General features: G+C 49.0%; 2 protein-coding genes across 6 annotated transcripts in view; one reads left to right on the top strand and one right to left on the bottom strand.

Moving 5' to 3' along the window:
- LOC131559638 (nucleotide exchange factor SIL1-like) overlaps positions 1–27,071 on the bottom strand; it is a 52,915-nt gene that overhangs the window by 10,965 nt on the left and 14,879 nt on the right. The window lies entirely within an intron of this gene.
- LOC131560012 (uncharacterized) lies at positions 1,791–10,857 on the top strand. 5 transcript variants are annotated; one of them, XM_058808625.1, is made up of 2 exons: positions 1,791–1,978; positions 8,208–10,857. In XM_058808625.1, exon 2 carries the CDS (start codon positions 8,399–8,401, stop codon positions 9,752–9,754), a length of 1,356 nt encoding a protein of 451 aa, XP_058664608.1. In that variant the 5' UTR covers positions 1,791–1,978; positions 8,208–8,398; the 3' UTR covers positions 9,755–10,857. The 5 variants fall into 5 exon arrangements, with proteins under 5 accessions (XP_058664608.1, XP_058664611.1, XP_058664610.1 ...); XM_058808628.1 differs by having other exon boundaries at positions 1,924–1,978; positions 8,219–10,857; XM_058808627.1 differs by lacking the exon at positions 1,791–1,978 and adding an exon at positions 2,703–2,962 and having other exon boundaries at positions 8,219–10,857.

The following is a 27,071-nucleotide window of genomic DNA, read 5'->3' as shown; positions in this document are numbered from 1 at the left end:
GACAAATGGTCAAGGCATGCCCCATTAGGGCATCCTTACACCGTGATGCCAGCTTATATAATGCTAACAGTCAGGGTGTAGTGGAGATGCTAGTAGCCTCCCAAGTTTTTCAACAACAAACATGAAAAAGAACCGTGCATTATATGTGGGGAGATGGGGCATTTTCAATAGATTTGTACAAATAAAGGCTATCACCAGGGACCTTCTAACTCTCACAGGCACTGTCCTCACTGCCCCCTCGTCCACATGCTTTCCAACACCAGCAAAACCGGTGGCCTGCGGGAAACACCACAAAGACAAAAATGGCCCTGTGCAATGACACCAAATGCGAGGCTGTTCCGCCCTACTCTCCCCAACATCGTGGAGAACCAGCACAGCGACCTTCTCAGATCCAGCGGGACAGCTCGATTGCTGCAGAAAACTCGACAGAAGACAGCTCTGCCCTGGAACCTAAAGGCAGCTGGTAAGCGCCTTTTCAATTCCAATCCACGATATTTCTGTTCACCATATTCCCACAGGCAAATACAGGCCTGAGGAACATCCCAGAGACATTTTGATTTTAACCAACACCAGGGAAGGGATGGAGACACTCACTATACTACCTGAGGTACTTGCCTTGACGTCTTTGCAGGAGATAACTGTCCAGGCTCTATGCTTATTCCCTCCCCTTTTCATTCCAAAAGGAACAGTTACAGCCAGAGCCTACCTCCCAGGGGACATGATCCCCACACCAACTGATCCAATGGTGATGTGGGCACAGATTATGGGCCCAAATAGACCCATTCTAAATTGTGCTTTGTTATGTAGGGGGAGAAATAGATGTCTCTTGCGACTATTAGATACCGGAGCTGACATCATCATAATTTCCTGCTCTGATTGGCTAAAAGAAGGGCCCCTGGTTCCAGCTGCTGGGGTAATTATTAGCTACCAAGGGAGCCACTACCAGCTTCTGGAGTCAAGGTACCATCTGCATGGAAGGTCCTGAGGGCACAGTTGCTAGAGTAAAATCATTTGTATCCTGGGCACCAATAACACTTTGGGGAAGGGACCTCTTGTCCCAATGGAGGAGAAGGCTAGAGATCTGTCATGGTTTGATGCTGGCACAATGCCAGTGCCCCCATGAAAATACACACTCCCTTGTTTCTGCTGTTAGATGTGACCAGTAATAAATAAAGGAGGGTCCCATTTAGAAATAAAGAAAACTTTATTAACTAAACTACAAGTAAAAATAAACACAGAGGGAAAATGAAGACCTGCCAAAAACTTTTCCTCCTCCCCCCACCAAATCTCCAGTACATCTATCCCCAAATCACCACCTCTTGGTCCAGCACCCCCCTTGAGATAATCAATACTCAGTTCATCAAGATGAGTGGAGTCCTTCTTGTGCCATAGGCTTCCCCATGAGATGAAGTGGGGGTCCATTCTGAATTAGGTTAAGTGCCTGGAAGAGGTGAAAGGTCTGTGGGGCCAAAGCTGAAGAAAAGGCCGCATTCCAGAGACAGCAAGGAGACAGAGAAAGAAAAACAGAAATTACCGCAAGGTCGATGTGCCCCAGACCTAGGAATTCCTCCGATAAAGAAGAACTAGTGCTAAATGTCACGCGGAATGAATATGAATGAACTTATTGTGAAACTGTATGCATATGCATTTGGGGGGGGAATAAAAGGCGACCTGAGGTCTTCAGAGGTACGCTTGCCTATTGGGGAGGCTTGCGTCCGGCGCGCGCTGTAATAAAGCATACCGGACTTTACAACTTTTACGAAGTTGTGAGGTTCCTTCTTTTCTCCGCAAAACATTCTTGGCGAGCCAGGCAGGAGAAGGAGACACTTTTCGTCTCCATCTCTGTCCCTGCAGGGGCAGGGAGGGGACCGACGGACTCCTAGGCGCGCCCCAGGATTTTCCTGGCGGGGCTCCGCTCGTCTCGGCTTGCCTCCTGCTGGGACAGACAAGGACCTGCTGGCCTGCGGAGGAGGATACGGTATGTACTGAGGGGCCCCGGGGGGGGGGGAGGAAGGAGAACAAGAGAGTAAATCACCTAGAGACCCAGAGACGTCTGAGTTCAGCTGATAGAGCAGCTGAGTTCAGCTGATAGAGCAGCTGAAAACTGTATTAGAGACGGGGTTCATCGATTCTGATAGAGCGGAACCGCTAGCAGCTCTGGGGGTGGGCTGGGTGAACCCGTGTATGCGTGTATTGGGGTTCATTGTTCTGATAGGGCAGATCTGGACCCGTGTATGTTTTCTTTGCGTGTGTGTGTGAGTGGTGTCCGGACACTGTGTGGCTGTATGTTGCATTGAGTGATCAGCGCGCTGTATTTGCAATTGTGCAAGTGTATGAAGTGTATGGTGTAGATCCATAGTGCTCTACTGCACGGGGGGGGGAGGTCCTACCCGCCGCTGGAGAAGCAGAGTAAACATCGGCCGAAGCAGGCTCGCGCGGGGGGGGGGAAGTCCTACCCGCCGCTGGAGAAGCAGAGTAAACACCGGCCGAAGCAGGCTCGCGGGGGGGGGGAAGTCCTACCCGCCACTGGAGAAGCAGAGTAAACACCGGCCGAAGCAGGCTCGCGGGGGGGGGGAAGTCCTACCCGCCGCTGGAGAGACAGAGTAAACACCGGCCGAAGCAGGCTCGCGGGGGGGGGGAAGTCCTACCCGCCGCTGGAGAGACAGGGTAAACACCGGCCGAAGCAGGCTGCGCGGGCGGGAAGCGCCCGACAGAGAAAACAGAGGAAAACGGAGTAAACTGTAGAAAAGTGTGGGTGAGGACGGTTATTGGATAAAGGTGGTAAATTGTGGTGTAGGTTGTGCACGCTCTCACCGTGGCTAGACGAACCCGGGGGGTTCCTCTGCCCCAGTGGTTTGGACTCGACCCCTGGGAGTTTGTGAATCCGGTGAATTATCGGATAGATAGAGGAGAAGAACGAGTTAATTTAGAGGGGCTCTACCGGACTTCAGCTGGTGCTCTCGTAAGTCTGGACTGGGAACAGCCTGCCGTAGAGGATTTAGAGCTCCCTGTAATAAATGGAATAGCTTGCCTTTGCGGGAAATTTCCGGTAGCCTTTGGTGCATCAAGGGGCTGGCACGCTGCGTGGGTATTATTACAGTGCATAGTTTGTGGGAAACGCTGGTATTGCTGTTCTAGCAGGCGACGGGGCACTTGCCCCAAGTGTAAGTTAGAGGTTTCTCATCGAACTAATTCAGAGCCTAAGATTCTAAAGCTTTTGTGTGGAAAATCACATCTGGTACCTGCCACTTGGAGTGTGTGGGAGAAGGACTGGGAAGCTACTGTGAAGTCCTGTGAAAAGAGGTTTGGGTGGAAGCGAGAGAGGGCAAGAAGGAAGTAATGGGAACTAACCAGAGCAAGGAAGTTCCACGGGCTAGCCCCTTAGGGTGCATTTTGGCCCACTGGAAGGAAATCACTAGCTGGAGGGGCTCTGAGAATAAAAAGGATTTAATCCAGTATTGCACACGCTGGTGGCCCTTGTACAGGTTAGGGGACAGAGCAAGGTGGCCACCCACTGGAACCCTGGACTATAATACTTTACTGCAGTTAATGTTGTTTCTAAGACGGGAAGGTAAATGGGATGAGGTTTCATATGCTGATATGTTTTTTGTTTTAAGGAATCACCAAGAGTGGCAAAAGGACTGTGGGATTAAATCACCCTCAGACCCACTGGTTTTGGCCCTTGAAAAAGATAACAAGGCAAAGAGAGGGCAAATCAAACGCTGTTGTTCAGCATGCAGTATAGGACAACGGTGTATGAGATCGGATAAGGTCTATCGCTCTGAGGAGCAGGAACGGGACACATTTGAATGGGTGAAAGGTCCTCCAGCTCCTCCCCGGGGGGAGGCGGAGGAGGTTGAGGCTGAAACTGAGGATGAGGAGGAAGGGAACCTCCCCAAAAAGGAGGAGGACTCAGGTGGGGAGGGCACATCTACCAGAACCTACCCCACGCATGGGAGTCCAGTTGCATCTAGAACTAGGAGGCAAGTAGTGCTACAGGCCCCTCTGCGACAGGCAGTGGGACCAGAAGGGGCCAAACTAATGATCAAAGTGCCATTTACCACCCTTGATTTAGAAGCATGGGAAAGGATTGCAAGGAATTATCGTGTTGACCCGATACTCACTGCCAAACGCCTACGATATGTTATCAAACAACACAATCCAGACTGGGCTGACATCCAGCTACTACTAGATGCTTTCACTGAGACTGAAAAACAGCTGATCTTAAAGACAGCAGGGAATTTGGCAGAGGATTACTGTAAGGCCACACAGCAGGATGTAAAAGAACATTTCCCCCTCCAAGATCCAGAATGGGATCCTAATGTGTCGGCAGAGGTAAAGAAATTAACAGAGTATCAAGAGTGGATAGCAACAGGGGTAGAAAGAGCTATTCCAAAAACCATAAACTGGTCTGCCTTATATTCCCTTAAGCAGGGGCCTTCTGAGACTCCATCTGAATTCCTAGAGCGTTTGAGGGATGCTATGCGTCGTCATACATCATTAGATCCGGAGTCTGAGATAGGGATAAATCAACTAGTTAATTCATTTTTGGGGCAGTCTGCTGGAGATATCAGGCATAAACTTCAGAAAATTTGGGGACCAGATGGGAGGAATCTTGAAGCTTTGTTAGAGGAAGCCTGGAGAGTATTTAGTAACCGGGAGGAAGGATATAAACAAGGAATGAAAAGGTTGGTGGCAGTGGTACAGGAGGAAAGGCAGAGGAAATACAACCAGAGACCGCCGAGACAGGGACCACCTTGGCTGGAAAGGAACCAGTGTGCAATCTGCAAAAGAATTGGTCACTGGAAAGGCCAATGCCCAGAACGAAGAAGGAGTGGCCAGCAGATGGCTTCAAACGTGCAAGACAACTGAAGAGGACCGGGGGATTCTACCCCAGCGGATCCACTGGTTATAACAATGAGGCTGGGGGAAGAAGGGAAAAGGGTGGAATTTTTGGTTGACACGGGGGCTACATATTCAGTTTTAAATAAGGCTTTAGTACCTGTGGAAAAAGATTATGTTGTAGTGCAGGGGGCAACTGGCCAGTCTGAAAGGGCATATTTTTGTAAACCTTTAAGGTATAAATTGGGAAAACAATGGGGTATTCATAAATTCCTGTACATGCCTAACTCACCAAGAGCACTCTTAGGGAGAGATTTATTGGAACAGTTACAAGCAACCATTACATTCAAAAAGGGGGAAATTACTCTGGAGGTAAATGATCAAAAGTACATAGAGTTATTAAGTTTAACTCTGACAGCTATTGGCATTAAGGAAGAAATTGATGGAGAAATACTGAGTCAGGTATTTCCTGGGGTGTGGGCCTCTGATGTGCCAGGGAGGGCGAAAAATGCCTCTCCCATAATAATTAAACTCAAGGAGGGGGCGCAACCAGTGAGAATCAAGCAGTACCCCCTAAAGAGAGAGGATAGGGAAGGAATCAGCCCAATAATTGAAAATTTTCTGTGGTTAGGATTATTGAAAGAATGCCAGTCTGATTTCAATACCCCCATCTTACCTGTTCGGAAACCTGATGGGTCATACCGGATAGTACAGGATTTGAGGGCTGTCAATAAAATAACAGAAGATCTGTATCCGGTGGTAGCCAATCCATACACTTTATTAACTTGCCTAACACCTGAGCTAACCTGGTTTACTGTTTTAGATCTAAAGGATGCCTTCTTTTGCCTCCCCATCCATGAAGCCAGCCAAAAAATCTTTGCATTTGAATGGGAAAGCCCTAAGAGTGGGCGCAAAACCCAGCTCACATGGACCAGACTACCCCAAGGCTGGAAAAATTCCCCCACTTTGTTCGGGGAGCAACTTGCAAAGGATTTGGAGTCCTGGGAAGCTCCACAGGAAGAAGGAAGGCTTTTGCAGTATGTGGACGACCTTCTAGTGGCCACTCAGACGAGAGAAGCATGTGTGGCCTGGACGGTAAGCCTTTTGAATTTCCTAGGACTCCGAGGATACAGAGTATCAAAGAAAAAGGCACAGGTAGTGAAGCAGAAAGTTATCTACCTGGGGTACGAGGTGAGTGCTGGGCAACGGACTTTAGGGCAGGCTCGCAAGGAAGCCATATGCCAAACCCCAAAACCCCAGACCATAAAAGAGCTCCGAACCTTCTTAGGCATGGCAGGATGGTGCCGGCTGTGGGTTTATAACTATGGACTGCTTGTCAGACCCCTCTATGCCCTGATTGCCGATGGAAGCAGAGATCTCCAGTGGACAAAAGAAGCAACACGGGCCTTTCACCAGCTGAAGAATGCCCTCATGTCAGCTCCAGCTTTGGGACTTCCAGATGTGAGTAAACCATTCTTCCTGTTTTCCCATGAGAAACAGGGAATTGCCCTGGGAATACTGGCTCAGGACTTGGGTCCATACCGGAGGGCGGTTGCCTACCTCTCTAAACAACTAGATGCAACAGCCAAAGGATGGCCAGGTTGCCTCAGAGCTGTAGCAGCAGTTGTGCTGAACATTCAAGAGGCACGCAAGTTTACCCTGGGACAAAAATTGACTGTGCTAGTGTCCCACACTGTATCTGCAGTACTGGAAGTAAAGGGTGGCCACTGGCTTTCGCCACAGAGATTTCTGAAATACCAGGCCATCATGGTAGAACAAGATGATGTAGAGATCGTGGTGACTAATATTGTCAACCCAGCTTCCTTTCTCAGTGGAAACCAAGGAGAAGCAGTACACCATGACTGCCTGGAGACCATCGAAGCGACCTACTCCAGCCGCCCAGACCTAAAGGACACTCCTCTGGAGGATGCAGAAACCTGGTTCACTGACGGGAGCAGCTACGTTGCCAATGGGAAGCGGCATGCTGGGTATGCAGTGACCACCTGCAGAGAGGTAATCGAGTCTGGACCCTTACCAACAGGTACCTCCGCGCAGAAGGCTGAGATAATTGCCCTGACCCGTGCCTTGGAAAGGGCAAAAGGGAGGAGAATAAACATCTACACAGACTCGAGGTATGCATTCGGAGTTGTACATGCACATGGGGCCATCTGGAAGGAGAGAGGACTGCTTACCTCACAGGGAAAGAACATCAAACATGCACAAGAAATAATCCAGCTGCTGGAAGCAGTTCAGCTGCCTGAAAAGGTAGCAATTATGCATATTAAGGCACACCAAAAAGTGAGCTCAGAATTGGAAGAAGGAAATGAGCTGGCGGATAGAGAGGCAAAAGAAGCAGCAAAAGGTGAGGTAGCTACTGAAGGAGCCCTTATTCCAGATGGACAGATCTCCCCTGAAGGTAAGCCAGAATACAACAAGAGAGATAGGAAATTAATCGAAGATCAAAAAGGGACGTATAACCAAGAAGGGTGGGCTACCATTGAAAAGAAGCTGGTAATCCCTTCCCATCTATTGTGGTCACTAGTAAGGGAGGAACACCAGAAAACACACTGGGGAATAGATGCCCTATACACCTACCTGATTGAAAGAATTGTTGCTAGAAATTTATATGCCACTATTACTCAGGTGACCCGACAGTGTGATCTTTGCCTCCAGACTAACCCCAAAAATACCCCCAGACCGAAACTCGGTCAGATTGGGAGAGGCCATGGGCCTGGACAACAGTGGCAAATTGACTTTTCAGAACTCCCAAGGAAAGGGGGGTATCGATATTTGCTGGTATTGACAGACACATTTTCAGGGTGGCCAGAAGCGTTCCCCACAAGAACTGTCAAAGCTAGAGAGGTGACCAGAGTACTATTACAAGAAATAATACCACGCTTCGGAGTTCCAGCCACAATATCCTCAGATAGAGGATCACATTTTGTTTCCAAAATAGTACAACAGATTAGCAGCCACCTGGGCATAGACTGGGAACTCCACACCCCATACCGCCCCCAATCAAGCGGCCAGGGGGAGAAGATGAATCATTTGATTAAACAGCAGATCATAAGACTGGGGCAGGAAGCTAATCTACCCTGGCCCCAAGCTCTTCCAATAGCACTGTTGCGAATTCGAACAAAACCTCGAGCTAAAGAAAAGCTCAGTCCTTTTGAGATACTTTATGGAAGACCATATGGAATACAAAAGGGAGTGTCCACTCATATTGGAGAGGTAACACTAGCCACCTACATGGTGGCTTTAAACAAACAGCTCAAGGAAATTGAGAAACATGTGGCTGGAACTCGGAGCAGGGAATTAGATGGGCCAGTACATAATATACAACCTGGAGATTATGTATATGTTAGGTCTCTTACAGAAAAGACCTTGGAACCACAGTGGGAAGGACCATTCCAAGTGCTTCTCACCACCTTCACTGCCATCAAAATCAAGGAGCAGAACACCTGGATTCATCACTCTCGGGTGAAGAAGGCCCAGAAACCTCTTGAGGAGTGACGCCAGGAGACAATGAACTGAGACTAAAACTTACTCGGGCAAAATGAGTATATTGCGGTCGGGAGTAGCTCATATTTTAGTTTGTAGAATTGTTTTGTGTGTAATCATAACTGAAGTTTTAGGAATTGAAAGTACCCTTATTCAGAGCAATGCTGAATGGCCTTGGTCCCAGGCGTTTAATCAGTATACTGGATCCATGGGAAAATCTTCTGAGATAAAGAATTTAAACCTATCCACTGTGGTAATTCATGGAGATCAGGTATATGAGGAGCAGGAATGGCAGGAACGGAAGCTGTGGACACTTCAAGGGATCAGAGGGGAAAGAATTAAGGTAGGATGCCGGATGACAAATGGGACAGCTTATGAGAGACCAAATGAAATTAGTGTCTCCACCTCTCCTGGTGTACATGAACGCCAGGAAATCTGTGATAGCCCAAATGAATCAGACTGCTGGTGCAATTTCACCTTAATACAGCCTGTAGAAATAACTTGCCTTTGGGCACAGGAAGATATCGGGCTTTCATTTAAATTCAAAATAGATACTACACCTTTTACCACAGCAGGACCCTATACAGCCCACACCGAGGCTCAAATAGTTCAGACTCAACCCAAACTTGAACCTGAGGTGTATGGGGTAGTCCCCTATGTAGTAAGGAATGTGGGTGAGCAGCAACTATTATTCAATCCAGAATGGTCTCTCAAACGTGTGGAGTTGATAATGCAAATTAACATCTCGAAAATCCAACCAGCCTGCTCCTCCTTCCTAAAAACTTCATTTGGGGGCTGGACAACATGGTTACAAAAACAGGCATACCTCAGGAGCAGAACAAAAAGGGATCTAACTGGCATATTAGGGACAGGATTAGGAGTTTTAAACGGAATAGATTCAGAAATACTGATGAATAAATTGGCCACTGCAGCAGGTAGCCTAACAAAATTGAAGCAGCCCTTGAAGTCATCTCTACTGGCACTAGGAACTAGCCAGTGGCAGATTTCAAAAGTTCTGTCAAAATGGGAAACGGCCGGGGACCAAGACCACAAGCTGATAGCAGAAGCACTTGGTACAGTTCAAGATAATGTGTCCTTAGCTTTCAGTTGTATACAAGCACAGTTATGGATGCAGGCAACAGCAGCTCTGATCATACGGGAAGGGAGCGAAGGTAGTTTTCCAGCTGAAATTCGGAAGGTTGTGTGGGATAATGCAATTGATTTTGAAAGGAAATTTCAGTCCTGGTGGACTATGGTGAATTTCACCTATGATCCTGTTTCTAGTGTGGCAACTGCCTTTGTGCTTACCATACGTAATGCCACTGTTTATGTTATCCATCCCATCATTGCCCTAGGATTAAACCACGAAAAAACTATACTCTATCCTTCAGAACATAGAGTGTGGGCATGAAAGATGAATGGAAAGTGGCAGACAGTAAACTTAGAATCCTGCATTACTAGAGAACAGATGGGATTCATTTGCGAAAGTAATACTATTAATGCTCAGGATGTGTGTTTGGACACTGAACAGAGTATTTGTCACTTTGAAATTCATCCAGTCACTGACCAGAAAACTGTGCTCGTATATGCTGGAAAAGGGTGTGTGTGTTTGAGGACTGCTTGTGTTGCAGTAAATATTGATAGCAATGATGTTATTCTGTCTAGTAAAAATCACTCTAACTTCTGTATTTGTAATTTTGTTAAGATTATCGGGTGTGACTTTTCATACTTGGCCCCAGTGACATCCCACCAGCTGATTAAAGCTAATTACACAATGTATCACAGACTACCACCTGCCCCTATTGGGATGAACCTTACATTAGTGAAACAATTAATTGAGCACCAAGACTTATTGGAAATCCTGAAGGAAATCCAAGAAAGTGGAAAGAAAACCTTAATTACTGTCCAACACGATACAAAGGAGATAACCAGGGTTCTACAAAGAATAAAACAGAATATAGATCATCACTGGTGGGATGTGATCTTTGGGTGGTCACCAACTGCGAATGGAATCTTTAATAAGTTGTGTCACCCCATTGTAGTTTTACTAATATTAGTTGGGATAAGTTTAGGACTATCTATTACATTGTTAATTTGGAACTGTAGGATGCTACAACGAATAGCTGTACTAACCTCTTTGTCAAACGTGCATGGGGAAGCATTAAAAGACACTTATCGTCGTGGGGGTTTTTCTTAAGTAAAAGAATTTACTTATTTCCTAGGAAAGGGGGGAATGAGATGAAGTGGGGGTCCATTCTGAATTAGGTTAAGTGCCTGGAAGAGGTGAAAGGTCTGTGGGGCCAAAGCTGAAGAAAAGGCCGCATTCCAGAGACAGCAAGGAGACAGAGAAAGAAAAACAGAAATTACCGCAAGGTCGATGTGCCCCAGACCTAGAAATTCCTCCGATAAAGAAGAACTAGTGCTAAATGTCACGCGGAATGAATATGAATGAACTTATTGTGAAACTGTATGCATATGCATTTGGGGGGGGAATAAAAGGCGACCTGAGGTCTTCAGAGGTACGCTTGCCTATTGGGGAGGCTTGCGTCCGGCGCGCGCTGTAATAAAGCATACCGGACTTTACAACTTTTACGAAGTTGTGAGGTTCCTTCTTTTCTCCGCAAAACACCCAGCAAACACCATTGAAACCTCGTGTGTTCCCATGTCACTCGTGGCACCACCCAGAGAACATCTGCCATCATGACCTCTTCCTTCCATCTCCAGTGCTCTCACCACTGCACATGGACAAGAGCTGCTTCTAGGGTCATCTTTTAAGGATGCTTTGTCCCGTTCCAAAAAGAGCACAGTCTCACTTTTGGGACACCTGTCTCCCCCAAATTTCACCTCCTGGGGCCAAGGGGTACCAACACTGAACCCTCTTGGTTCTTAGCCATTGTCTCCCCCTGGATGCAGTCTCTGTGTCACAGAAAACATGGTTCTGTCCATGGCTATAACAAGAAGAGTCCAGCTAAGGCCACTTCATCATCTCTTCCCACCTAAGATTCTTCTCTCCCAACATCTTTCACTTGCCCAGACCTTCATCACACTTGCCCATTTCCTTCTTAATCTTCCACTCTATCCCTCTTCTAGGGAAGGTTAATGTTCTGTAAAGTTTTTATTGTACAAAAAGGGGTTAAACACTCAGGCTCTGCCTGCCCGGAGACTCCCACAAGCGGCCGGACACCTCCTCGCTGCACCCCCCTTTGTCCGCAAGCCAGGCTGTTCTGCCAGGACATGATATTAAATTTCAAGGCGGTCCAGGCTCTCTCTCTCTCTGTCTCCTGGGGGGGTCTGCCCGATGCCTCCTGGTGCTTCTCTCTCTTTAACCCCTCCAGACTCGGGGACGGGCCTACCTCTCCCGGCCGCATGGCTTTTACCCTCCCCCCGCCCAGCCAGCAGCTGGAACAGGGGTGAGATCCCAACTCTTTCCCACCAGAAACCCAAAAGAGCTTCCCCCGGGGTGTGCTCTGGTTTTGAACCCCTGTGTTCTCAGAAGCGTGTCCAATGTCCCCAGTGGCCAAACCAGGTGCCAATATTAAAATCTGAAAACCTATTGGTGTGACAACAGCGTCCCAGAAAACTTACTTCCTCTCAAACCACGAAAGATCCTATTCTCACCTCAGGATTTCTAGACGGCGCAACTGAGCAGCCCGCCACACTTTGCTCAACCTGGAAGACCAACGACCCTATATGGGTGGATCAGTGGCCCCTCCCAGGCAGAAACTTAATGGCCCTGCAGTCCCTCGTGCCGGAGCAGCTGCCTGTGGGCCACATTGTACCATCTACTAGCCTCTGCAATGCGCCAGTCATTATCATATGAAAGCCTGGCAAAGACAAGAGGCGGCTCCGGCAGGACCTCAGGAAAATCTACGAGGTCATCGAGGACATGGGTGCCCTCCAGTCCAGCCTGCCCTCAGCCTCCATGTTACTTCGAGTTTGGAAGATGGTTGTTACAGATCTAAATGACTGCTTTTTTGACTTCTCCTTGCACCCCAATGAAAGCCCCTTGTTTGCCTTTTCCGTCCCCAAATCGACAGCACCGTTACAGAGGTACCAGTGGACTGTATTGCCTCAAAGAATAAAGCAGAGCCCAACTATTTGTCAATGGCTTGCAGCCTTTTATTACATGGGTGATACATTAATTTGTGCAGAAGCTCAAATCATTTTGGATGTTGCAGTACAAGATGTCATCACTGTGGTACAGGAGAAAGGTTTTGAGATTGCAGCAGATAAAGTCCAAAAGACAGCCCCCTGGAAGTTCCTCGGCCTAAAAAGCACAGAGAGAACCATCACAGGCTAAACACTGCACATCAAGGACAACCCAAAGACTCTGCAAGAACTCCAAACACTCTGTGGAAGCATCAGTTGGGTACGTTCACTGCTGGGAATCACCACAGAAGATCTCGTGCCACTGTTCCTGCTCCTTAAAGGCAGAGAAGGACTCAATTCCCGTGATCACTGACACCAGAGGCAGAAACAGCTGTACAAAAGGTCTCCTGGGTGATTCAAACTAAACAGGCACACAGATACCACACCACTTTTCCTTTCTCCCTGGCAATCCTTGGTGTAAGTCCAAAATTCCATACATTATTGTTTCAGTGGGACTATACTATCTCAGGTGCCCTGATAATAATTCATTGGGTTTTCAGAGCACACCAACCTACTGAAATGATAACAACCCAACAGAAAGTTATTGCACAACTTATCAGGAAAGCTAGAAAGTGTCTGTACTCCCTATCAGGAACAGACCTTGTGAATATTTACTTACTTCTCACTCAAGAGGACCTCAATTGCCTACTTCAAACATCTGAACCACTGCAATATGGCTTAGATAGTTTTTGAACAGGCTGGGATCAGCCACCAATTCTACCATCAAAAAATTCCTGCGCTGCTCAGGATGTTCAAAATTACCCCAGACCTGGCAAGATCCCTTGTTGCCACCTGCCCAAATTGTCAGGAACATGGCCTTGCTTCTCTCAGAGCTGGAGTCAATCCAAGAGGACTAGAGAGTCTCCACATCTGGCAATCAGAAATCACAAACTAAGCCCTTTTTGGCAGACTAAAGTGCATCCACGTCTCAATCAAGACCTTTTCCACTGGGATTTTTGCCTCTGCCCATGCTGGTGAATAATCAAAGACGCTATAAAACATTAATTTTTAATTTCTCCACCTTAGCAATTCCACAGGAAATTAAAACTGATAATGCTCCTGCTTATACCTCACACTGATTCCAACAAGTTTCTGACCACTGGGGTATAAAACATGTCACAGGCATACCACACTCCACCACAGGACAGTCCATAGCTGAGAGGGCACACTGATCCATCAAAAGGATCCTTGATCAACTGAGAGGGGTAATCCAGATATTATCTTCCATTGACAGACTGGCCAAGGCCTTTTATGTACTCAACTTTTTGAACAACTCATTCATGGAGCCAACTCCCCCAGTCATCAGGCAGTTTACTAATTCAACTGCAGCCCAATTAAAAGAAAAGCCACCTGTGTTGAGCAAAGACTCTGAATCTGAACAAATTATGGGCCCTTTTCCATTAATTACTTGGGGAAGAGGAGATGCCCTTGTCTTTACAGCAACACTCCTAAGATGAATCCCAGCAAAATACATAAAAACTGTTTCTGGGAACTGCGAGGCAAACACCAGAGCCACCATCAGAAGAACAGAATGAAAGCTTAAGAGAGACAGCAGCAGCCTGGGAAAGAAGAACAAGGACAGAAGATCTCCTAAGCAGCGTTGACCACACACACCAAGACCAAGATAGCTCAGACACCACTAACCAGGATCTATGTCTTAACATTTGTAAAAATTATATTTTAGCATTGATACATGATTCTTCTAATAAGCTGTGTTCACACCCTTGGCTTATAGAAGAGAAAGTTTAGTGGGAACACAACTTAAGTTTCATCTTCTCATCTCTTTATCTGTTTACTTTTAGCCCAACCAAGCCTCCAGATACGAAATTAGCCCAAGTCAGAGGATGCTGCCGTTTGTAGCCGCTGCAGCAGAGAACTGGATGCTCCTCACTGAGCCGCATGCCTTCAGCTGGCTGCTTCCACAGACAAGCCACAATTTCTTCTCCATGGCCATGGCGGTCAGGCACTTGAAGGCATGTGTTTTTTCAACCTGTTCTCACATAGGGAGTCAGTATACCAGGGCATCCAGCTGCTGAAAGATCAAGGAAAGAAGATCCAGATGGAAGGCAAAACGACTGGTTCACTGGAACTTTCAAACACTGGGTGATGAAAGGCTGCTTTTCATCTTTAGTTAAGACTGTTTTGTGGACTTTGTTTATTGTAATCATTGTGCAGGTTATATTATCCTTTTTTGCTAAATGCCTGCAAAACTCTATGGCAGAAGCCTTCTTTATAGGCAACAAAAAGGGGGAGTTGTGAGGGCCCAGGGGCCTACCACTGGAACTGTAATACCTCAGGGCAAAGTGACCAAGGTAAAAGAGAGACACCACTCTGAATGCAATGGTGTCGCCCATGAGCATTTGCAGGCTCATGGTGATGCAGCACGTTTTGTTGATATCACCCAGTTCAACTGCTGCATTCTCCTTATATGTACTCCCCCAAGAATGTTCTCCCCTCTCTTGTACCATTTTGGTTGAGGCTTACTGCATTGCACCCCTGCTTTTCCCCCCCTCATTTTCCAACTGTGTGCCCAGCCCCATTTTGTCTCCCTTCCTGGACCCTCTTCAGGGCAATCCACAGTGTTTGCACTTCCACACAAAGATCCCTCATTTGCCTTATTCACCAGCAGTTTAAGCAAGCGTGCTCCCAGCTCTGGGAATGCAGGTCGCTCAGAGAGGCTGGCTGTGGGCAGGCTAAAACACAGGAACTGAGTGCAACAGGGAGCCTGGCCTCTAATAAAAGGAATGAATCCCACAGGCCACACAAACCAATGCCGTGCATGTATCTTTTATTTCCGCATTCTCTCATCTCTTGTGTCACTTTCCCCATTTTCTCTGACTGGGAATTTAGATCTCTCTCTCCTGTCTGCAGGTTCAGCCAAAAGTGTGACCCTGCAGGGAGATCCTGACCCAAAGGGAAGTGGGACAGGACTCTTGGTCAGGAAATATAGTGAAAGGGCACAGGAGAGTGGGATCAAACTGCAAGAGGTGAAAGAGATTTGAAGATGGGAAGAAGTTCTTTACTCTCAGGATGCTTGTCCCTGACACAGGGACCAGTGCAGTGAGGCTGTGGATGCCCCATCCCCAGCAACATCCAAGGCTAGGTAGGACAGGGGCCGCAGACACCTGCTCTGCTGGGAGCTTGCTCAGCTTGGAACCAGATCATCTTTAGGGTCCCTTTCAAGCCAAACCATTCAAGGATTTGATCATTCTGCCATCAACATCTCCAACTGCGCAGTGGCTCTGAAACATCAGTGACATCACAGCTCCCATAGGGTTCAGAGGGTTCCAGGTGGAACGTCCAGGACCTGGAAACGAGCACAGCAGACACTGCAACGGCTGCCAAGGGTCAGTTGCTGCTCACTCTGCGCTCTGACCCTCAGCGCTGAGGTGCTGCTGCTGCCTGGGCTTTTGCTGCTGCCTGATCTGGAGCGCCAATCCCAGCAGGATGTGCTCTGCTTTGCCAATGGAGGTACAGTGCCATGCCAGGCAGGGGGCACCCGGCTTGGGCAGGCTTTAGCCATGTGGGAATGGATGGTGTGGGACAGGAAGCCCACTGGGAGATTGTGCTGCCCCTTGCAGACTGACAGAGACACTGTGGAGGACATGGAAGTGGACCATGGGCTGGATGAGGAAGAAATGATGGAGGTGGACTCCTCCTCTACTTCCATGTCCTCCCCTGTTGAGGACGTGGAAGTAGACGAGGAGGAGACCATTGAAGAGATGGAGGTGGATGAGGAGGATGACATGGAAGATATGGAAGTGGATGAGAACGATGAGGAGGAGCCCAGGGTCCTTGGATGAAGATGGAGCCCCACAGGTGAGACAGGCAGATGCTTCCCTCGCCCTGCCCACACACACACTGGGTCCCCTGACGCCGGGCTGGGGCTGGCCTGGATGGCCCCGCTCAGGGACACGGTGCCCGCAGGGGGCCTGGATTGTGCTGCCGCAAGCACCAGCCCCCGCCTGCCCTGCGCTTGCCTGGGGCCACGCCAGCCCTGCCAGCCCCAGCCCAGCCCCTGGGGCCCAGCTGCCAGCCCTGCTGGGCCCAGTGCTGCCAGCTGACTCCAGCTCTGCTGCTTCCTTTCTTAAAGGACTCATGCACATGATGGCACCGATCCGATGCCTTTGTAAATACGTTTGGAAGTTTAGAAGTTCCTTGTAAATACGTTCACTATGTTCCAAGTTCCCTGTAAATATGTTCACTACGTTCAAAGTTTTCTGTAAATACGTTTTGAAGATTGTCAGCCCATCAGATCCCATGTAAATATCTTCTGTACATTGTTCTTGTTGTTATAACGATTTTTATAATGACACATGTTCTGTAAATCCTAGATTTGCCGATCTTCGGCAAATAAATACTGTTTCTTTTGAAAACCTGACTTCTCTTGGCCATTCCTGTGGGCACAGGCACCCTTTGCACACTTGTGGATTCCACTTGTTCCGTGTTCCCAGGGCTGGAGGTCCCTGCAGGTGCTGGCACGGCCACCCTGGGGCTCGGGGTCCCTGTGCACAGGGGCTCCCACTGACACCACTCCTGCCACTGGGCACTGCTGCTCTTCCTGGCCTGGGGCACAGTGCTGTCCCCAAGAGCTCAGCTCTCACCAGCTCTCACACAGGGGGCTTTCACAGCACTGACCCCTGCACCCATGCCACCAAAGCAGCCAGCAAACCTTCAGCCACCCTTCCTGCTGCAGACACAGGCACTCCTGGGCCCAGAGCTGCCAGCAGGCCACAGCCCTGCAAAATCCACCTGCACGCTCTCAAGGCCACCACAGCCTTGGCAACTGGGCCACCTGCATCTGGGCTGCTGCAGGGGCTGATCTTTAAGCCTTGGTGCCTCCATAGGCCCTGGGCTCTGCTTCCCAGCCTGCTCTGCACTGCCCTGAGCCCGCTTTGTTCCAGAGACAAAAGCCAAGCCAGGGCGTCCTCACCCTGCCCGCATTCCTGCTGCTGCCAGCGGCCACCGGCCCTGGGCCCCACTCGGGTGACAGCTGCAGGGACAGGGCAGCCTGTGCTGGGCAGGGGGCATGGGGCTTTGCGCCCTGGGGCTGCTGCTGCTGCTGCTGCTGGTGCTGCTGCTGCTGCTGCTGCTGGGGGCCATGGGCCCAACAGGGCCCCGAGCTCAGCCCCTGCCCGGCCAGCTGCCCCCAAAGCCCCACACTCCCAGAGCATCCCCATCACAGCTGCCAGGGGGAAAATCCCACAGGCTTCAGGAAAGAAATTCCCCATAGTGACTAAACCACGAGGTCCAAGGGGAAAGTCAGCACCAGCTGATGTTTACAGCACTTTGACAATGGTGGCTGCAGGGCAGGTGAGATCTCCAGGGCCTCTGACAGTGCCTGCTCTGCACGTGAGCCTGTGGGGCTGCTCCCAGTGGGACACAGCACCAGGCTCAGGCCAGCCCTCAGCCCCTCACAGAAGATCCTAAGGAGCAGGCTTAGAAAGCAGTTTCCTGACCACTTCCTGTAGATATTTCAAAAGACTGAATGTAATTTAAAGAAGCCACCTTGCACATTTAGTTTTGGTGTCATGGCATGAGAAGCCATGAAGTTGCCTCTGAATGTGCACTCAGGGCCCTTCCACTGGCATCCCATGGGGAACACAAAGGACAGGCCTCTGCTTTCAGCACTGCTGACCTCCTCACTGCAATGATATCTCAGGAGAACGCAAGGTTGTGGAGGCCCAGGGGCCTATTACAGTAATTATAATACCGCACGACAAAAATGAAAAATTACAATAAAGTGAGGCAGCCCTTTCAATGCAATGTTTTATCAGTTTAATCAGGGCTTACTGAATGCAACGTTGGCACCCTGCAGCAGCAACAGGGCCAGCTCAGCTGCTGAAGCTCAGGGGACATTTTGAAACATCTGCATCCAGCACCACCAGAGCAGTGAACTAGGGGATAGCCACCTGCAGTGCAGGATCCTTGGGTGATTTTTTAGTCCTGTGGGTGGGCCACCCTTTACATCAGGGGCAGCTCTGAGTAACAAATTATCCAAAGCTGAGAGGTTATGGTAGTCTCTCCTTTCAGAGTGGAAGACTTTTACTAAGGGAAGTTGGAAGTCATTTGTTCATTGGCTGTTTACGGAGTTCCCAGATATTTCTGTATATTCTGTTCGTTTTATAGCATTCTGGGACTGAGTAAGGAAAAGTCTCTATTTTTAGAAAACTCAGGTAGTGATAAGAGGTGCAACATTTTACCCAATTTTTCATATGATTTATAGAGTTTTCTCAAGGGTTCAAAGTTCTTATATTCAATCCAGTCTTTGCGTTCTGCCCCCCGCATTCCTGAACTGTCTGACACCAATAGGATGAGAGACAGAAACTGCTGAAAAGTACAGACAAGACACCTGCTATCTGCCATCTCCCCTCCTTCTCTACCCCCTGCCCAGGTCACACAGGCCTGGATTCTACCCTAACTCATTCTCCAGTACCTCTCCTCACTGGATCCCCATCAGATAGCTCACAAAATGGAGTCCCTCCTCTGGAGGGGGTCATCAATGTCAAACTCCCTCCCACTCCCAGCTCTTTCATCGGGTCTTCCCCCTGTTTGGGTCCTACCCCTGCATCAGGAACCACCCCTGCATTGGGATCCAGCGCTTTCTTGCCTACTCCCGCTGGCCTACCCCCTCCAATTCAGCCCCTTACGGATCCCACACTGTCGGAGCTGGAAGTGTGAGGGGCGATAACCGGAAGGCCGCCATCTTGGCTACCAGAGGCCCACAACACCGGGCCTGGCCAGGCACCTCAAGGCCCCGCTCCTCTGCCAAAGATCAAGTTCCCTCTTCTGGAGAGGAAAGGGAAGGTTCATCCCACCTTCAGCATGAGCCTGAGGATTCTTAGCAGAGGATGGAAAAGCTGGCAGCTGAACAGGGGGACTGGGAATTGGTAGCTAAAATACAAGCAGCACCGGTGCAGTACCAGAGGGGGGCTAACACCTGATGGGAAGCTGTAACACACGGGGAGATGAAAGATCTTTGTAAAGCAGCGAAAGACCATGGGAGGGGCTCACCGTACTTTAATAATTTGTTAAATGCCATCTTCACTGCACATGTTATTGTGCCTCACGATCTGCTCCATTTTATGCACATCCTACTTTCTCCCACTGAAATTATTCTGTGGGAAGAAATGGGGAAAAAACTAGAAAAACAATTATTAAAAGACTATACTAGGGAAGACAGGTGGACACACCTAACACTAGTCCATCTAGCCAGTGAGGTAGATTTAAAAAAACCTCATTCAATAGACCTTCCCTGAGCTCTGTTAGAAGAGATAAAAGTGCTGCAAACACAGCTCTCATGCAGACAGCCAATGGAGAAATACCTACTCTAGATTTCACAGACATTCTGCAGGGACTGGGCAATCCTTTCTAAAATTTATTGACCACATTCCACAAGCAATAGAGAAACAAGCTGAATATTCAAAAGCCAGGAAGGTACTCCTTACTAAACTTGCTGAAACAATTGCTAATAACACCTGTAAAGACATTTTTCCTTCGCTACCCCTTAACCCAAAGCTTACCATTGCACAAATGGTCGAGGCATGCACACTTAGGTCATCCCTACACTGTCACGCCAGCCAAGCTAAGGCTACCAGTCAGGGTGTAGTAGAGGTGCTAGTAGCCTCCCAAGTTATTCCCTGACATACACATGAAAAAGGACCTTGCTTTCAGTGTACGGAGATGGGGCATTTTCAACACAATTGTAAAAATAAAGCCTATTACCGGGGACCTTCTTGCTGTCACAGCCACTGTCTCCACTGCCCCCCTCGTCCACATGCTTTCCAACACCAGCAAAACCGGTGGCCTGCGGGAAACCCTACGCAGACACAGAGAGGCCCTGCACGATGACACCAAATGTGTGGCCGTTCCGCCCCACTCTCCCCAACACCATGGAGAACCAGCACAGTGACCTTCTCAGATCCAGCGGGACAGCTCGATCACTGCAGAAAACTTGACAGAAGACAGCTCTGCCCTGGAACCCAAAGGCAGCTGGTAAGCGCCTTTTCAATTCCCATCCACGATATTTATGTTCACCATATTCCCACAGGCAAATACAGGCCTGAAGGATGGCCCAAAAACATTTTGATTTAAACCAACACCGGGGAAGGGATGGAGACACTCACGATACTACCTGAGGTACTTGCCTTGACGTCTTTGCAGGAGATAACTGTCCAGGCTCTATGCTTAGACTTTCCCCTTTTCATTCCAAAATGAACAGTTACAGTCAGAGCCTACCTCCTACGGGACATGATCACCACACCAGTTGATCCAATGGTGATGTGGGCACAGACAACATGCAGAAATAGACCCGTTCTAAAGTGTGCTTGGTCATTTAAAGCGAGAAAGAGAGGTCTTTCAGGATTATAAGATACAGGACTTGACACGACCATAATTTCCTGCTCTGATTTGCTAAAAGAATGGCCCCTGGTTCCAGCTGCTGAGGTAAATATTAGCTACCAGGGGAGCCAGTACCAGCCTATAGAGTCACAGTAACATCTGCATGGAAGGTCTTGAGGGCACAGTTTCTACAGTAAGATCTTTTGTCACCCGGGCACCAATAACAATTTGAGGAAAAGACCTCTTGTCCCAAAGGGGGACAGGGCCGGCGATCCTATCAATACCTCAGGATTTCTAGACGGGGCCACTGAGCAGCGCGCCACCCTTCAGTCAACCTGGAAGACCAACGACCCCATATATGGGTGGATCAGTGGCCCCTCCCAGGCAGAAAGTTAAAGGCCCTGCAGTCCCTCATGCAGGAGTAGCTGCCTGTGGGCCACACTGTACCATCTACTAGCCCCTGCAGTGCACCAGTCATTATCATATGAAAGCCTGGCAAGGACAAGAGGCGGCTCCTGCAGGACCTCAGGAAAATCAATGAGGTCATTGAGGACATGGGTTCCCTCCAGTCCAGTCTGCCCTCAGCCTCCATGATACCTCGAGATTGCCGATGGTGCACCATGCCGTAGTTGAGGGTGGCAGTTTTTGGAGTCCTCCTTTTTTTCGGATATCTTCTTTGCCACTTAGGCTGTGATTGATGGAGCCTGAGCATAGGAAGAGCATTGCTTTTAAGATTGCATAGGTTGAGATGTGAAGGAAGGCTAGTTCAGGGAGGTTTAGTCCAATTGTAACTATGATTACACTGTTATTGGCAGATGGTTGATATAGATCTTAATGACTACTTTTTTGACACCCCCATGCAGCCCAATGACACCCTCCTGGGTTGCCTTTTCCGTCACTAAATCGACAAGCACCTTTACAGAGCTACCAGTGGACTGTATTGCCTCAAAGAATGAAGAGTAGACCAAATATTTGTCAATGGCTTGATGTCAAAATTCTCTCGCCCTAATGCTAATCGCTTTTCGTTATATGGACCATTAAATGAACATCCTAATGCTATCATTTTTCATTACATGGACATCACAGTCATTTGTGCAGAAGCTCAAATCATTTTGGATGTTGCAGTACAAGATATCATCACTGTGGTACAGGAGAAAGGTTTTAAGATTGCAGCAGATTAAGTTCAAAGGACAGCCCCCTGGAAGTGTCTCGGCCTAAAAACTGCAGAGGGAACCATCACACCACAAACACTGCACATCAAGGACAACCCAAAGACTCTGCTAGAACTCCAAATGCTCTGTGGAAGCATCAGTTGGATACGTTCACTGCTGGGAATCACCACAGAAGATCTCATGCCACTGTTCCTGCTGCTCCTTAAAGGCAGTGAAGGACTCGATTCCCGTGATCACTGACACCGGAGGCTTAAGCAACTGTACAAAAGGTATCCTGGGTCATTCAAACTAAACAGGCACACAGATACCACACCACTTTTCCTTTCTCCCTGGCAATGCTTGGTGTAAGTCCAATATTCCATGCATTATTCTTTCAGGGGGACTCAACTATCTCAGATCCCCTCATAGAAATTGAATGCGTTTTCAGATGACACCAACCTACTAAAATGATAACCCAACAGAAAGTTATTGCACAACTTATCAGGAAAGCTAGAGAGCATCTGTGCTCCCTTGCAGGAACAGACCTTGTGAATATATACTTACTTCTCACTCAAGAGCACCTCAATTGCCTACTTCAAACATCTGAACCACTGCAATATGCCTTAGATTTTTTTTACACAGGCTAGGATCAGCCACCAATTCTACCATCAAAACATTCCTGCGCTGCTCAGGATGTTCAAAAACACCCGAGACCCGGCAAGATCCATTGTAGCCACCTGCCCAAATTGTCAGGAACATGGCCTTGCTTCTGTCAGAGCAGCAGTCAATCCAAGAGGACTAGAGAGTCTTCACATCTGGCAATCAGACATCACACACTAAGCCCCTTTCGCCAGACTAAAATATATCCAGGTCTCATTCGACATCTTTTCCAGCGTGGTTTTCACCTCTGCCCATGCTGGTGAAAAATCAGAAGATGCTATAAAACATTACTTTTTAGTTTTTTCCACCTTAGCAGTTCTACAGGAAATTAAAACTGATAATGCTCTTGCTTATACCTTGCACTGATTCCAACAAGATTCTAACCACTGGGGTATAAAACATGTCACAGGCATTCCACACTCCGCCACTGGAAAGTCCATAGCTGAGAGGGCCCACTGATCCACCAAAAGGATCCTTGATCAACTGAGAGAGGTAATCCAGATATTATCTTCCACTGACTGACTGGCCAAGGCCTTTAATGTATTCAACTTCTGGAACAATTCATTTATGGAGACAACTCTCCCAGTCATCAGGAATTATACTAGTTCAATTGCAGTCCAATTAAAAGAACAGTCACCTGTGTTGACCAAAGACCCCGAATCTAAACAAATTATGTGCCCTTTTCCATTAATTACTTGGGAAAGAAAAGATGCCCTTGTCTCTACAGCAACATTCCTAAGATGGATCCCAGCAAAATACATAAAAACTCTTTCTGGAAACAGTGAGGCAAACACCAGAGCCACCATTAGAAGAACAGAATGAAAGCCTAAGAGAGAGAGTAGCAGCCTGGAAAAGAAGGAGAAGGACAGAAGAAAATCTCCTAAACAGCGTTGACCACACACACCAAGACCAAGATAGCTCAGACACCACTAACCAGGATCTATGTCTTAACATTTGTAAAAATTATATTTTAGCATTGATACATGATTCTTCTAATAAGCTGTGTTCACACCCTTGGCTTACAGAAGAGAAAGTTTAGTGGGAACACAAGTTTCATATTCTAATCTCTTTATCTGTTTACTTTTAGGACACCCAAGCCTCCAGATACTAAATAAGCTAAAGTCAGAGGATGCTGCCGTTTGTAGCCGCTGCAGCAGAGAACTGGATGCTCCTCACTGAGCCGCATGCCTTCAGCTGGCTGCTTCCACAGACAAGCCACAATTTCTTGTCCATGGCCATGCCTGTCATGCATTTGAAGGCATGTTCTTTTTATACCTGTTCTCACATAGGGAGTCAGTATACCAGGGCATCCAGCTCCTAAAAGATCAAGGAAAAAAGATCCAGATGGAAGGCAACAACGACTGGTTCACTGGGCTTTCCAAACACAGGGGTTTGCGAGGCTGGCTTTCATCTTTAGTTAAGACTGTTGTGTGGGCTTTGTTTTTTGTATTCATTGTGTTGGTTATATTATCCTTTTTTGCTAAATGACTCCAAAACTCTATGGCAGAAGCCTTCTTTAGAGACAACAAAAAGGGGCAGATGTGAGGGCCCAGGGGCCTACCACTGGAACTGTAATACCTCAGGGCAAAGTGACCAAGGTAAAAGAGAGAAACCGCTCTGAATGCAATGGTGTCGCCCATGGGCATTTGCAGGCTCATGGTGATGCAGCACGTTTTGCTGGTATCACCCAGTTCAACTGCTGCATTCCCTTATATGTACTCCCTCGGAATGTTCCAGCTCTCTTGTATCAATTTGGTCCTGGCTTACTGTAATGATCCTGCACTGTTCACCCCCATATTGTGTGCGCAGCCCCATTTTGTCTCCATTCCTGGACCCTCTTCAGCGCAATCCACATTATTTGGATTTCCACACAACGATCCCTCTCTTGCCTCATCCGTCAGCCATCCAAGCAAGCCGGCTCCCAGCTCTGAGAGTGCAGGTCCGTCACAGAGGTTGCTGTGGGCAGGCTGCAACACAGGAACTGAGTGCACCAGGGACCGGGCCTCTAATAAAAGGCATGAGTCCCACAGCCCACGCAAGCCAAAGACTTCCATGTCTTTTCTTTTTCCTTATTCTCTCAGTTCTCAAGCCACATTCCACATTTTTTCTGACTGGGAACTTGGCTTCTCTCTCTCCTGTCTGCAGGTCCAGCCACACGTGTAACCCTGAAGGAACAGCCTGAAACACAGGGAAGTGGGAGAGCACACTTTTTCAGGAACTGTAGTGACAGGACACGGAGGAATGGGATCAAACTGCAAGAGACGGAAGAGATTTGATGATGGGAAGAAGTTCTTTACTCTCAGGATGCTTGTCCCTGACACAGGGACCAGTGCCGAGAGGCTGTGGATGCCCCATCCCCAGCAACATCCAAGGCTAGGTAGGACAGGGGCCGCAGCAACCTGCTCTGCTGGGAGCTTGCTCAGCTTGGAACCAGATCATCTTTAGGGTCCCTTTCAAGCCAAACCATTCAAGGATTTGATCATTCTGCTATCAACATCTCCCACTGAGCAGCGGCCCTGAAACTTCAGTGACATCACAGCTTCCAGAGGGTTCCAGGTGGAATGTCCAGGACCTGGAAACGAGCACAGCAGACACTGCAACGGCTGCCAAGGGTCAGTTGCTGCTCACTCTGCGCTCTGACCCTCAGCGCTGAGGTGCTGCTGCTGCCTGGGCTTTTACTGCCGCCTGCTCTGGAGTGCCAATCCTTGCAGAATGTGCTCTTCTGTGCCAATAGAGGTACAGTGCCATGCCAGGCAGGGGGCACCCGGCTTGGGCAGGCTTTAGCCATGTGGGAATGGATGGTGTGGGACAGGAAGCCCACTGGGAGATTGTGCTGCCCCTTGCAGACTGACAGAGACACTGTGGAGACGACGGATGTGGACCATGGGCTGGATGAGGAAGAAATGATGGAGGTGGACTCCTCCTCTACTTCCATGTCCTCCCCTGTTGAGGACAAGAAGTAGATGAGGAGGAGACCATTGAAGAGATGGAGGTGGATGAGGAGGATAACATGGAAGATATGGAAGTTGACGAGAAGGATGAGGAGGAGCCCATGGTCCTTGGATGAAGATGGTGCCCCACAGGTAAGACAGGCAGATGCTTCCCACGCCCTGCCCACACTCACACTGGGTCCCCTGATGCCAGGCTGGGGCTGGGCTGGATGGCCCCACTCAGGGACACGGTGCCCGCAGGGGGCCTGGATTGTGCTGCCACAAGCACCAGCCCCAGCCTGCCCTGCGCTTGCCTGGGGCCACGTCAGCCCTGCCAGCCCCGGCCCAGCCCCTGGGGCCCAGCTGCCAGCCCTGCTGGGCCCAGTGCTGGCAGCTGACTCCAGCTCTACTGCTTCCTTTATTCCAGGGCTCATGCACATGATGGCACAGATGCAATACCTTTGTAAATACGTTTGAAAGTTTAGAAGTTCCTGTAAATATGTTGATTACGTTAGAAGATTTCTGTAAATACGTTTTGAAGATTGTTAGCCCATAGGATCCCATGTAAATATGTTCTGTACATTGTTGTTCTTGTTGTTATAACAATTGTTATAATGACACATGTTCTGAAAATCCTAGATTTGCTGATCTTCGGCAAATAAATACTGTTTCTTTTTCAAACCTGACTTCTCTTGGCCAATCCTTTGGGCACGGGCAGCCTTTGCACACTTGTGGATTCCACTTGTTCCGCGTTCCCAGGGATGATGGTCCCTGGGGGTGATGGCATGGCCACCCTGGGGCTCGGGGTCCCTGTGCACAGGGCTCCCACTGACACCACTCCTGCCACTGGGCACTGCTGCTCTTCCTGGCCTGGGGCACAGCGCTGTCCCCAAGAGCTCAGCTCTCACCAGCTCTCACACAGGGGGCTCTCACAGCACTGGCCCCTGCACCCATGCCACCAAAGCAGCCAGCAAACCTTCAGCCACCCTTCCTGCTGCAGACACAGGCACTCCTGGGCCCAGAGCCGCCAGCAGGCCACAGCCCTGCAAAATCCACCTGCACGCTCTCAAGGCCACCACAGCCTTGGCAACTGGGCCACCTGCATCTGGGCTGCTGCAGGGGCTGATCTGTAAGCCTTGGTGCCTCCAAAGGCCCTGGGCTCTGCTTCCCAGCCTGCTCTGCACTGCCCTGAGCCCGCATTGTTCCAGAGACAAAAGCCAGGCCAGAGTTTCTTCACCCTGCCCGCATTCCTGCTGCTGCCAGCAGCCACTGGCCCCTGGGCCCCGCCCGGGTGACAGCTGCAGGGACAGGGCAGCCTGTGCTGGGCAGGGGGCACGGGGCTTTGCGCCCTGGGGCTGCTGCTGCTACTGCTGCTGCTGCTGCTGCTGCTGCTGGGGGCCATGGGCCCAACAGGGCCCCGAGCTTAGGCCCTGCCCAGCCAGCTGCCCCCAAAGCTCCACACTCCTCGAGCATCCCCATCACAGCTGCCAGGGGGAAA

The sequence above is a fragment of the Ammospiza caudacuta genome, chromosome 7 (assembly GCF_027887145.1).
Source record: "Ammospiza caudacuta isolate bAmmCau1 chromosome 7, bAmmCau1.pri, whole genome shotgun sequence".
NCBI lineage: Eukaryota > Metazoa > Chordata > Aves > Passeriformes > Passerellidae > Ammospiza > Ammospiza caudacuta.
The sequence above is the reverse complement of the archived record's forward strand: the minus strand, read 5'-3'. Positions and strand labels throughout refer to the sequence as shown.